The 14,166-nt window shown below is 38.5% G+C and overlaps 1 protein-coding gene across 5 annotated transcripts in view; it reads right to left on the bottom strand.

Annotated features, from left to right (window-relative positions):
- PTPRZ1 (protein tyrosine phosphatase receptor type Z1) overlaps positions 1-14,166 on the bottom strand; it is a 142,486-nt gene that overhangs the window by 25,119 nt on the left and 103,201 nt on the right. For 4 of the 5 annotated variants that reach the window (XM_021294919.2, XM_021294917.2, XM_021294918.2 and 1 more), the window contains exons 12-13: positions 9,719-13,289; positions 5,884-6,028 (exon numbers count right to left, since the gene is read on the bottom strand). In XM_021294919.2, coding sequence (XP_021150594.2) covers positions 5,884-6,028; positions 9,719-13,289 — 3,716 coding nt within the window. The remainder of the gene's footprint in view (positions 1-5,883; positions 6,029-9,718; positions 13,290-14,166) is intronic. The other variant, XM_005507730.3, reaches the window with a different exon arrangement.

Below are 14,166 nucleotides of genomic sequence, written 5' to 3'. Positions count from 1 at the left end.
CAATTTTGGATGCGACCAAGAAGACATTCAGGATGTGCCTGAGAACATATTCCTAAATTTTAAAGAGGCTCTGACATTAGCACTCCATCGAGTCAGCAGGTGCTGAGGTGAGAGAGGCTGTCTCAGTGCGAGCATAATACTCGAGAGTCTCAGGACTGTGTGCGAAACGTCTGTGAGAGTCTGGCAAGTATCAAAGTGCTTCAAATCACTAAACACTTCAGTGAAGTCTGGCCCTGCCTGCTGGGTACAAAGAATAGTGATGCATTATGTTTATGAAAAACAGTACCAACCAAACATGCCAACCAGTCTGACACTAAACCTTTAAAAGCAAAATACGTCCCCCCCCGATGCCTGCTGCTTATGAACAATGATCAGACATGAAGTTTGGAGACTAACATTACACAGTTTTGTCACCTCCTTGCTTGAGAAAAGGTTGAGCTAAAAAGAATTTAATTAGCATAATGGCTTTCACATCTAAAGCAGTACTTAAAATGTCCTCGTAATATGCCATACATTCACTATCCCTCACTGAGCTACTGTATCTTTAATCTTTAACAAGTTAATTGTAGCTGAAAATAAATTACACCCTTAGCACATTTGGGAGACATTCATAGCAGTTGACTTAACCTGTAATAAGACTCATAAATAGGCACTCCATCTGCTTCTGTATCAGCAGTGAAAGCCATCATGACTAAACCTAATGTTAATAACCATGTCTTGTTAATTATCACTTGTTGTTAATGAAAAAAGTGATGACTACTTCAAACTTCCAGACAAAGGTCTCATCACTCAATGTTAACCTGATTATTTAATTTGCACCTTTCATCACAGCATTTAGATCTTCAACCTAAAACCGTAATTTGTAATTTAGACACCGCACTTCTTCAAACACACACTTTATATATGGAGACAGTGCTAAGCCATTGAGTTAATTAGTGTCTGTGTCTGCAGGGGAAGCTGTGCAGCAGCAGCAGCAGCTCTTTGGAGGGAAGCTAGATGTGAATGAACACTTAAATGTGAATAACCTGGGACAGGGCTCTGCCTCAGATTGCAGAGGACATGGTCTTCCTGGTCTGTGGGCTCTGGACCCTGGCTGAGGAGATACCCCTGGGACTGTCACCGAGGCAGGTGACACGGTGTGGAGCTGTGTGTGTGTGCCAGTGTGCACATGTGTGCAGAGAGGGCATAGCTCGTGTCGGCCAAGAAGGGAGATGAACCTCAAAAATCAGAGGCATCTGTGACAGGATGGGTTTGCATATCCACTGTGTGTCCAGAACAGTCTTAGAGGCACAATTATTCCTTTCTTTGAGAATTTCAGGGTCTTCTGTGCTCACAAGATATCTCCCAACAGGTATTGCCAAACTCTTATTAGAATTTATTTTTAAATTGTTCTGATCATTTAACAATCTGATGGCTCCAAGGATCCTTAAATGGATCCTCAGCAGATCTAGTGATTCAAATGATTCCATTTTTAAATGGTTCCAATTAATTTTTAAGTGCTCATCAGCTGAAATTTTATTTTTTTTTAATTTTATTAACACTTTTATTTAAAATTGAAGTCACATAGTTGAGAGGTTTTTCCCTCATGTATGGGTGAGTGTGGCCTTTGTAAGTTTAAATCTGTTGTTAGTGTGTCCCTGCATGTGCGAGTTTAACTGTCCTTAGAAGGGGTTCTCAACTCTATTGCCATAAACCTGGCTCAGGACTCAAGCCACCAGTTCAAGCAGTGGATAAGAAAATAATGTTCTCTGACAGCTGTGTTTTGAAGATATAGGGTGAGAAAATAAAAAGATATAGGAAAGAGAAAATTTAAATGACTATTTAGGGTGTTGTCTGTCATTGGGTTGGTCATTTCTGAAGCATTTCTGTCATGTAATGTCTAGGCTTCATGACACCCAGCTGATATTCAGAATGTCTGTAGATAGAAATGTAGCTGGAACTGCATCAGTGGTTTACCGTTCACATTACTAGAGCTGGTCTCTTACTGAGATGCACATATATTTTTTGAAAAAGAATCTTGAATGATGCAACTCCCACTGACAACTCTTACCATTTTACTGTTTTCCAAGCTCTTCTGATAACCATTATAAAAATTGATCTGCACAAATAGCCTGTCATTTCTTCCTATACATCATTTCAGCAGGTTTATTTTCATTTATCACTTCTATGAACGGTTCCAGAAGAGTACACACATGCAGAAGCAATTTCCAGTATATTATATGTCAGCACAGAGAAATTTTTTATTTCAGTGACCTTAACAGGCAAGGTTAATTCAGCAAAATGGGAATGATGAAGCCATTCAGAAAGGAAACGAACAGAGCAAGGAGATTCAAATATCCCTGTTGCATCTCTGCTGCAAGGACTCAGTCAAATAGATGGACACTGAGAGAGACAGACAGCCTCTAGATTTGGATGGAAAATTCCCTCTAAAGCTGAAAAAAAACCCTATGCAGATGACAAGGCCATCAAACAGGCAAAAGAATCTCCTTGTTTATTCCACTGTAATCTTAATCATACCAAAGAAATGAAAGGAAAATGACATTGCTTGAAAATTGCTTGAATTACAAAAGATTTGATACACAGAACTAGAGTAGTTCAAAACTGTGTATTTTCCTACTGGCAATTAGACAAACTTCAGATCATATTGCCATTAAAAGTTTTCATCCCTGTCAGATAAATGAATATTTTATCACAGAAAGATTGAAATTGTGCCTAATGAGATAGTGGAGAGATTGGGGAATTTCCTCAAGTGATGATTAACAATTTCATGTTTAAAAAAAAAAAACCAACAACCCCAAAACCCAAACAACAGATGGTACGGAATTATTTTTCTGATACAAGTAATTCAAGTGAAGAACAAAATAATTTTGCCTTTTTTTAGCCTTGAGAAACTGGAACTTGTCGCTCTTGGTAGTTATTTGGTTCTTAAATCAAATAACTCACCTTTTGCAGATTCAAATTAGGAGCTAATGTTGGAAACAGCTCAAAGCACTATTCACTCAAATACCCCACTAGGACACACCAATGCAATTCTTGAGTACTGTTGCCAAAGGAATATAGAATAACTTCTTGCAAACCTAAATGATTCATGAGCTTTAATAAGTGAAAATAATTGGCCCAGATAAAAACAAAACAAAACATTATAAAAAGAAACACTGACACTTCACATCAATTATTAAAAAAGAAAAAACCTAACCACAAAAATTCTTACAGTCTTTAGACTAGTATTTTCTAGGCTTATCATAAACTGCATAGCAATAAAGTTAATGTTCTGATTTTTCCCAGGCTTTAACAAGAGGTGAGGGTTTTGGCACCTTTGAAAGAGGGCCACAAAGTCCTACCTACAGTACATACTGTTTATGTTTAATTCCTCTGAAATAAGAAACACGTTACTGGTGTTATCATAATGCCAAGAAAATTTTCTTGAGGATTAACAAAAAAAGAGCTCCATATTTTATTTTGTAGTATACAAGAAATATAGGAAAGATTAAATTCAAGTTCAAGAAGATATTACTGCTAACGGGATTTTTGTTTTATTTTGAAAGACTTATGTTACAGAATTGTTCATTCCCAGAGAAAGGATACAAAATGAACACAATGTTATTCGGCAAAAACAAGCTTGTAATGTGTAGGATTACTAGAACTGCACTGTACAATCTGGGTTTTAAAATGGATGGTGTTCTTTGGCAAATAAGAGATTTCAAATACTATTCAGGATTGGGGATGAAACCCTTTGGAAGATGAATATGAATGTTCATGTTGTGTAACTTGAAAGAGAGGAAGAGGTTCTCAATGTGGAAGTGGTTGGCTGGAAATGCTGTGATGGACAGTATAATTACCCAACTAGACATAAACCAGAAAATGAGTTGTGGAGTTCTTACGGCAACAAACTACTTCCTTAGATAGAAGAAGAAATCTTGCCTGGAACAAAGAGAGATAGAACTCAATTCCTTAAGCCTAGTGTCTTCAGAGACAGGCTGTATCCTGTCTGCATGTGGGATGTACCCTGCTGAGCTGAGGGCAAACCAGTGTCAAGAGACTAGAACAAAAGTCAGTAAGCTCAACCCTGACACCACAGCCCAAAGAATACAGTAGTCAGTAGCTTGGAAAGGGCAGTCTGAGGTCAGGTTCCCAGTTCTTAATCACCTTTATGCATTTTAGATTAAGCAGGATTGAGTAGGAGAAATAAAAACAAAACAAAAAACTAAAACCAAACCAACAAACAAAAAACCCCACAAAAAACTACAAAACCAACACAAAAAGCCCAAGCTCTGGAAGCATCTGTGAAGTGTTTGGGCCTGCCTTCCCCTCTTGTTTGTACAGCTCCTGGAAGAGCTGTTTCTTGCAGGTAGTTTATGTGGTAGCACTACAGAAGCAGTAACAGGATCAGGTTCCCAGCCGCCACCAAGCAATAAAAATCTCCATGGCAGGAAGTTTTTGCAATTTACTTCCCCGTTCCGGACCACTGTGTTTCCTCTCTGGCAACCTGCGCCCTTGAGAAAGCATTAGGGCTGTGCATGGATTCTGAAAGCTCTATGAAAGCTTAAGCAGACCTGTCCCTAGGAAGACTCTCTGGCTTTATCTAGAACCAACGAAACAGAGCCAAAGGCTTGAGCACTGCCACATACTGTCACATGGCTAACGAGATTCCTGGCATGCTCTTAGCTCAGGCTACCTTACATTATTTGACACGATGCTCGACAGTCTGGTGTCAGCACAGGCCAGAGACCTTCCCCAGCAGGTGATGTGAATGCAGCCATGCTGGTTATTCCCCCTGTGAGGGAAGAGTCTTCTGCTCTGTGGAAGAGGTCTGTGCCACACCAGCTGATGTGCTTTATTTCACAGGATAAATAGAGTCTTTTGCCCTCACTGATTACGTTATCATGACTTTTTATAGCTGTCACTTCTCTTTAGCCCATTTTTTTTTTCTTACTGTCTTATCAACTTATCAAGTCACAGAGAAACAGGCCCATGAGCGAACCTGAGCAGGTGTATGCACATGAAACGCATCTGTAGTTACCCACTGAATTGTTTGAAAAGCTGGGAGGTAAATTTTGGTTCAGAGATAGGCAGAATCACGAAGAACAACTTTTTAATCACAGAATATCATAAGAGCTACTCAATAATTGAGCTTAAAACATTCACACTTATATACTAACATTAAACTATCCCAGTTCTGTCTTGCATACAGTGTCAGCTACAGTACACTCCTACAGTTCTATATGAATAGCTTATTCACATATCACAGTATCACAGTATGTTTGGGATTGGAAGGGACCTCAAAAGATCATCTAGTCCAATCCCCCTGCTGGAGCAGGAACGCCTAGGTGAGGTCGCACAGGAACATGTCCAGGCGGGTTTTGAATGTCTCCAGAGCAGGAGACTCCACAACCTCCCTGGGCAGCCTGTTCCAGTGTTCTGTCACCCTTACTGAGAAGAAGTTTTTTCTCACATAGTCCTATTGAAGACTACAGACTCTCATCCTGAATTGACAACTACTTTTTTTAACTGTTAAAGAATTGGAAAGATAGGAAACAAACGCATACCATGTTATTTTTCTTCTCCCTCCTGTTCTTCAGTGCTCAGTTAAGTCACTTGGCTTCTAGGCATTAACAATCACAAGTAACTGTTTACTAATATCCCTCAATATGGAAATAAACTATTTCCAATGGTTCAACCCTCTGTAACCAAAAAGAGTTTTAGTTGAGCATTTTTGACAGAAACCTCCTTATTTTGACAGCTTCATGTCTCTGCAGAACTGGGAGCAACACAAAGACAAGATCCAGTCTCCTTCCTGTAAACCAGCTCAACAATGTCAATCACATTTTTCAAATCAGAGCTCTTTAGAACAGAAAAATAACAAACAACCAAAAAGCAACTTACCTCCAGTATATGAGAATACCCACAAGAATCACTAGACAGATAAAAGTCAGGGCTGATACGACCACAAGTGGTATAACTGTCTTCTTCTCTGATTCCAGACTCTCAGCTAGACCAATACGAGACTCATGGCTACTATTACTGGCCTCTGCAGTCAGAGAAAATTGAAACAGTTCATGTTTAAATTCTGACAAACGTACAGCACAAGTGAATGTGTCTTATAAAGAGCCTATTTAATACCACTTACCTCTATTTTTTACTATGTAGTGCAGAAAGTGTACACATTTGCAAACCAGCTTACAGAAAACAAGCAGATAGAGGGTAAAGAAAGTGTTCAAGCTTATGTGATTCAGCCTTCCAGCAGTGGAAACTTCTCTTTGCAAGAATAGCAGGTTGTTGTTAAAATATAGGAGAAGAAAGCTTTACATTTTCATCTGTTTATTAGCTGAAAGCCAACTGAGTTAAAGAATCTAAATATATAATACTGGAATGTGCAAACACCACTTAGATATTAAACTGTCACTTATATAATGCAAATCTGACTAATAGCTTAATAGGAAAATTTTCTAACAACAGTCTCTATGTGCTTGCTCTATTGCACTTAAGCCTTCTGTATTTTAATACATTATCCATTCTGAAACTCGCTTTATAGATACACCCTTCTTGCAATACTTCCTCCTCCAACTCTACTGGGGCCAGAATTAAATTTCCTACCTCCATCTTTCCAGGCAATCAAATTATTCTTTGGATATTGTCTAGATTTCAGACTTATGTCAGCCTTGTAATGCTGGATGACAGAAATATTTAGACATAGGAACCTCTATGAAGATTAAAACAGTATATTTTATAATCTCATTAAAATACGGGAACACAATGGTGGGTGAGACCAAGCCTGCATTTTTGAATTTTAGTCATAACTTACAAAGTAACAACTTTAAAACCATGATTTTGACACAAAATGACTAATTCTTTTCAATCTGTGCAGTTTACTGTGATCTGTGACCATTATATGAGATAAAACACAGAAATAAACACGTTCATACTTGTTAGAATTAAACCCCTAGATTTTCTAAGAATGTTTTCTGCTTTTGTGAACAGTCCTAATTCAATGGATGTTCTGTATGGGATCAGAATTTTGCTGTCTAGAAATCAGTTGCACTCCACTGGTATTTCAAGGGACCCATTCTACAGGAATAAAAAGCTTTCAGACAAAAGGGAGGAGGGAATAGAGTTGTATCTGAAAAAAAGACAACAAAGCACATGTCCCAAACACGATGTCAAAAAACAAACAGCTCCACACAGCACAGATTTCCAGGCAGCTCTCTGTTTCCATTTTCTTGAGTTTAGGGGCTTTCAGGGCTTTATATGCAAAAAGGTCTAGGCTCTGATTTTGCAAGTATCTTCTTGGTTTTAGTTCAAAGTACCCAAACACCCAAATCAATCACTACTCCTTAAATCCTGCAGCTCAGTGTGCAAAGGGATTGCAGACACAAGTTACTACTGAAAAATCTGTCTCTGAGTTTCTGGTGAGTAGGCTAAAATCAGTATTTCCTAGTAATTTCAGAAGAAACTACATGTATGCATGAGAGATCAGAACACAATCTCTTTGAAGCATTCAGACTTGCTTATTCAACTCAGGACTAATTCATACTGTAAACCCCAGTCTTATCTGCCTGATGACGGGGTTCCTTCAAAACACATGACCCAATCCTATTTGCATTCCTTCTAAGGGGAAGGAAGAGCAGGCTTCTGTAACAGGGCAGTTCTTGCCCACTTGGCTATCACTCCAATGATGGCAGCTGAAAAGGCAATCTCATCTATAGTAGATTTCTTTGCACCCTAAAAATTGATGAGTTTGGATCCTTTACACATTTCTTTATATTAATTTATCTTACAGTTTTTCAACAGAGGTTGGAAGGTTTAGGTAGTCATAGAGGTCTCATGGAGAAATCCCTAGTTCAGAACAAGCATAAATATGCATTAGCAATGACAAAGACTGGGAAAAGTTTAAATGACAATTTTTTCTGTAATTGTCATAAAAGGAAGACAATTCATCATTTTCTGGTGAATTCACTGTTATGTATAAATAAATTCTCAGGTTTTTTTGTTTTGTTTTCTTTCCATTGTTTTATAATTTAATGAAAGCAAAGATGTCTGATTTACAGGACACCATGTTAGACATGCTCACACTGAATTTTCAGTTTATTAAAAGACAATATTTGGCATCATTTATTAGAAAAAAAATGATGTACATGAAATGATACTCTATAGTGTCTTTCAATAATATCTAGAAGACAAACTCTAAGTCTGTTGAATTACCACTACTACTCCAGTCATGTATAATCCTTTCTGAATTACTATCAGTAACAATCCAACTGACACCCATTATGTAAACTATAAATCTCTTATGGTAACAGTCATTCACATTAATAATATAAGTTTTGAAATACTGATGTTCTTTTTGCTGATTTCTGAAGAAATGTTACGCATTTTACACAATACTACTTACCTACTGATCTAACTCACTTATTGACTCAGTTTTATAACACCTACCTTTTAAGGACTCCTACTAATTTCAGTATATTTTCTACTTTATTTCAGTATGTTTTCTATTTTAATTTTTATTTTCGATTTTTCACATTCTATTAGCCCCAACTACACAGAGTGTCAATTTACTACCTCTTCATATTAGTTCATATTCTGTTATTCATGAGTAATAAGACCTCATGTGATTTAACTGTGTATTTGTAGGAATGTGCTGAAAATTTCACATGCTTTGTGGATTCCATTCCTTAGTGGATTTAGTTGGATGATACTGCCCTCTACAGATGCTGTGAGTACTTAATGGAAGTTCAATTTATTTTCTACAACGCCAATTTATTCTTGGTTGTTAGTGTGAGGGGTTTTTTTGGTGTGTGTTTTTTTTTTTTTTCCCCAAACATCATAGATATTGTTTCTGACTTTACTCTTGGATTTTTCAATGCTCTAGAAGAGGCAATGCAAACTATGTGTCTGATTACCTCAAGTTTTCCACAATGCATTTTTAAATACAAAGGACATGTTTTGTATTTATCAGGTTTTTATCTATGTGAGGTTCAGTTTTGCCTTTTGACCTTATCCTTGGAATCACAGATGACAAATACTCTCATTGACTTTAAGAGGACTAAATAGGAAAACAGCACTAAATATAAACAGGTACAGGAATATCTGGCTCTAAGTATTTTGGAAATGTGAAAATGTGGCACAAATGTCTGCATGTCACTGAAATCTGAAGGTGGCATACAGAGTAAGAATGAAAGTGAATGTTTTTATGAGGCAAGATGGATCAGAATCAAACTGAAGCATCTTTTTCCTTGCTCAATGCATCTTAGAAAACACAAAACAAAACACAAGGAGGAAATGTGTAAGTTAACCCCAATCTCAGAGGCGTGATTTCCTCTGGTGATTTTCCATAAGGGTAGTACCTGTCTTCAAACAAGGAACTTACATCCTTCTTAAACCTTTAAAACTAAAATTAAACAATTAACGTTGAAACAAATTCTGGTTTTAGAGTGTGCACCAGCTAACTTCTGCTGGCAGTACACATCTGTCCAAAAGCAGAGCATGAATCTTCTTACTGAAAAGTATTTCAGGTGCAGTTTTAAGTAGCCAGAAGTAGCATTCACAAGATAGCCAGCTCAACATGCACCCCCTGTTCCCCAGTGCTTCCTTAATCACACCCACTGGCACAGTTATGTTCTCCTTTTATTATATGTAGATAAACCTTCTCATTCTCTATGGCACAAAAGCATCCCCTCACAGCTTTCCATGGTATTTGTTAGACTTATCCATGACTAACCTGCCTCAGAGATGTTGAATACAGATGAGTGATCGCTAGTAACAGATGAGGCTGATGACTGTGATGATCCAGGAGTTAATTCTGAGTTACCTGCTTCAACTGCCCCTTCAGTGTCTCTCTCATTAAGGTCTGGAAAACTGAAATCTGTTGAAGTTTCATTATCATTAAGGCTATCTGAGGTACCTTGGCCAGAACCACTTTCTTCATCACTTGTAAAAACAGCCCAAGACTTAGACTCTGATGTGTTTTGCAATGGGACACTAGCAGCTTGAATGTGGTTCTCCAAAACTGTCGGGTCGTTCTGCTTCTTAGGTATCAAACTTGCTGTCAAAGTTGGTATGGATGTAAAATTATGTCTGTCCGTGGCATCGTTTATCTGACTATCTGACGCAGCAGTCGAAATTTTCTCTTCTTCTTCAGGTTTCTCAGAATATAAGCTTATAATTAGGTTACTCTGATCCTTGTTATTGTTTACCTTTGAATCTTCCTCCTCTACTACCATATCCTGAGCTTCTCTATGGGAAGTGCATGAGATACAGTTACTTACAGGGAAGTCATCATCATATTCATCGTAGTCATCCTCAACTACAGAAGGCCACAAATCAGCACTGGACATGATACTGGGAGACAACCCAGAGGATTCTCTAGTAGGAACCAGCGACCTACTCAAAGTTACAGGGATCTCACTTTTGGGAGGAACAGTCGTAACAGAAATATGTACATTTGATAAAGGAAGAGTGTGACGAATGGACATGTCAGAATCAGAAAGAACTGCAGGCATATGAACAGGTGCAGAACTTGAAGAGACACTGGCAGCCTCACTTCTTTCAAAAACACTTGAAGAGATACGGTTGTTTGCAGGAGTAGCTACATGTGGTAATGTATCAACTGTTAGGAAGGGAGTTGTTATGGCATTCACTGCTTGGGGGAGAAAGGCATTTGTATTTTCTAAACTGGCCAGCTGGGATGAAACATCGCTACTGTACAATGAAGGCATAACCTGCTGAGTATCTTCAATGTTAAACAAACTGGATGAAACATATTCCTCACTTGCATAAGAAACAGATAAACCTTGAAGTGACGCTGTGGGCTTACTAAAAGTGTTTGACAACGTATCAGCAACGGAAGGTGCAGATGTAGAATGCAGCATGGTTTCAGTCGTAGTGGAACCTGGTGCCATTTGATGCAATATTTGGTCAAATGCAGAACTATCTTTGTGAACCCTGGAACTTTCAGCCAATATTGGATCACTAGGCACAACTGCAGCCGTGTTAAGCAGAGTGCCATCGCCAGAAGACTGGAAGGAGGACTGCAGTAATGCTTCATTATTTAATGTAGCTGAGGTCTCAGGAAAGTATAGCTGAGTCGAGGATAACATTTTGCTATAAGCAGGGGCAGAGAGAGCTTGATCTGAGCTTGCACTAAGCATAGGTTTAAGCAAAGTGTCATCAAAGGCTGGAGGTGTAACATGCAAAGTCTGAATGGAAAGGTGACTTTCTGTAAGTTTACTAATATCACGATCAAATATCTTAGTAGTGGGAAAAGCAAGAGAGACTGGAAGGACTCCCTTTGTGCTAGAAACAGGAAGTGGGTGTTCTTGCAGAGACGTATTCTGCTTAATTATATCATCGTTAGAAACAGATGTAGAAAGTTCATGTAGCACTTTACTTTCAGCATTGAAAGTTGTTTCACTTAAAGAAGAGGAAATTTGCAGTTCTCTCTCATCTCCATATATAACATCACCTTTTTGAAGCATCTTATTAACATCACTAAACCCAGATGATTCATACGTAATTTCATCTACAGAATCAGAGGAAGAAACGTTAAGGACCGTCAAAATATCTGTATCAGGCAAAAGGGACTCACTACCAGAGTATGCTTCAGACCAATCCATATCACTAGATAGAGAGCGCGTAGGCTGCAGCAAAGTATCAGCTTGTAATATTACAGAAGAAGCTTTATGCACCAGTACATTGTTATAGCTGCTAAATAAAGGATCTTGACGAAACATGTCAACAGAATCATGCACAAATTCTGTGGAGTCATAGGAAACAGTAAAGCTTTGGAGGGAGCCCACATTACTAGACAAAGCATAAGGAAGTTCAGACATTGTAGACAGTACATGCATATTTAAATCACTGCTGGATGGTTCAACTTGAGAAAATATGTGAGTTCTATTATGACCAAATACCAGTGTCTCTGAAGCAGCATGAGTAGTTTGATGTGACACCACATCAGTGTATTGAGCAAGGCTTGGCTGTATTAATGTATCACCCTCTGCCAATGTCAAAGAAGCATGCAGGGACACCTTATCACTTGCAACAGCTGGAGTAGCACTTTGTGGAAACATCTGAGAAACTGTATACAGACGGTGAAACATTTTACTACTGGAGGAAGCAGAGGAAAATGTAAGCAAAGGTACATCGTCATAGGAAGACAGGGTGGGTTCAAATGACACATCAACACTGGGAAATACAGGTGTGGCATGCAAGGTCACATCACTATCTGATGTAGCAGGGGTAGTGTCGAGCATCTGAGAGTCAAACAATAAAGGGGTGACTAGAGGAAACACTTCACTACTGTAGGAAGGTTGAAGAGGTATCTCACCATTATAGACTGGTTGAGTTGTCTGAGAGAGTACCTCACTGGCAGCAGAAGCAGAACCATATTCTCCAGAGCTTGAAGAGATAGAGTGAGGTGATAATTCAGCAGAGGAGAAAGCAAAGGTAGAATAATGTGGCAATTCTAAATCCGCATCTGAGGTGTCCTGTGAAACCACTGGGCTGCTGGAATAGGGCTCTGTGGCTGGCTGTAATCCCTCTACATAAGCATCAGTGTAACTGGTCTGAGACAACTGCTTGCTTTCCGATGTATCAAGAGATCGAGTTGTCGGAACTGTAGCATTACGAAACCATACATTTCCATCGGTGGAAGAAGTATGCTTTGGAGGATCATCAGAGCTTGAGAATGCTAAACCTTCTGAAATATATTTAATGGAGCCTTGGGAAAGAACATCATGTATGCTTGTATCTGGGCTTCCTGAAGGAAGGGTGTCTTCTTGGGAGGTATCCTCTGTAACCAGCTGTGCTGAAGAAGTGGTAAGAACCGAACTCCAAAAGTCGTCAGATTCCTGATGAGGTTTAAAAGGAGACAGTAAGAAACCTTCATCACTATGGCCAGTAGTGGTTATTCTTGTTGGTTCAGTGCCTGAAGAAAGGTATATATATTCTTCTTCTATGCCTTTAGTGGAGTCAATGAGTTGGGGAGGAATTCCAGTAGTTGTTTGGGATTCCAAAAAAGGACCTTCCTCTTCTTCAGAAATTTCACTAGCAGGTGGAGAAGTAGGGTAATAAACTGCTTTGAAAACATCATCCTTACCATGCAACTCTTCTTCTCTTGTTAAATATCTATTTGTTTTAGCTTCACTGGGTTTTGTCCCCATTTTTTCTTGACTGTAGCTGGATGTAGTCACCTGGAAATCTTTCCTCCTTATTTGGTTTATTGTACTGTCAGTGCTAGGGATCACTGCAGTTTCTTCATCCACCTCCGTTTCCTTTTCATCAACTTCATCCTTTGAAAAAATATCATAGCCGAATAAAATTAAAAGTGTTTATAGACACTGTACACAAATGAAAACCAAAACTTCAATAATACATTTTCCTGGCTCCACAGAAGCAAGAGAGGCAAAACATGAGAATGTCTGAGAAGACTGTTGGTCTTAAAGCAAAATATTTAGCTGGATTGTGTTACTTTTGCTCTGTTTGAAAGACAAAACCACTTATAGTGTTTATCTACTTAATTAAAAAAACCTCTACCCTTCCTAATAAAATGCAATTATATATGCGGTATGCATCAATGAAAAAAGGTTTTGCTTTTAGAATGCCTTAGAGATTTGCACTGACATACTGATATTGACTACTTTCTCATAATAACAGAATTTGTAAAATATTTTGATGACTTGTCCTTAAATCTGCTGAACCTTCAGAGTTTTCTGGAAAAGAAGATTTCAGGAAGGTCAACATGACTTTAACAGTTTTGTAAGTGTTGTGAGTGATACCACTTAGACCCTGCTGTGACCCTTTTTTTGCTGAATATGAATAATGATATACTTCACAAAAAATCTGCGTTAAAGCTTTGAATTTTAAGGACAGATCCAAAAAGAAAAAATAAAAATTACATATTTAAATACAATCAGGATTTAGGCAGGCATCGAGCATCTAAGTTCAAATCCTTTTATCCCCTCTTCAACTTTCCCTGCCTCAAATAAAAAAACATGGAAACATCTAACTTGCTCAGTGGGCATTTTCATTTTGAAGCTAGACACAGCAGTGCCTGTAGCTCTGTGCTGCGCCCCCACCTACAACCGCACCAGAACCAAACCTGTCTGAGCACAACCCTGCAAACTAGATTGAGGGGCACCTTTGGTTTCTGAAGAGTGTGATTTGATA

The sequence above is a fragment of the Columba livia genome, chromosome 1 (assembly GCF_036013475.1).
Source record: "Columba livia isolate bColLiv1 breed racing homer chromosome 1, bColLiv1.pat.W.v2, whole genome shotgun sequence".
In the NCBI taxonomy this organism is placed as follows: Eukaryota; Metazoa; Chordata; class Aves; order Columbiformes; family Columbidae; genus Columba; species Columba livia.
The sequence above is the reverse complement of the archived record's forward strand: the minus strand, read 5'-3'. Positions and strand labels throughout refer to the sequence as shown.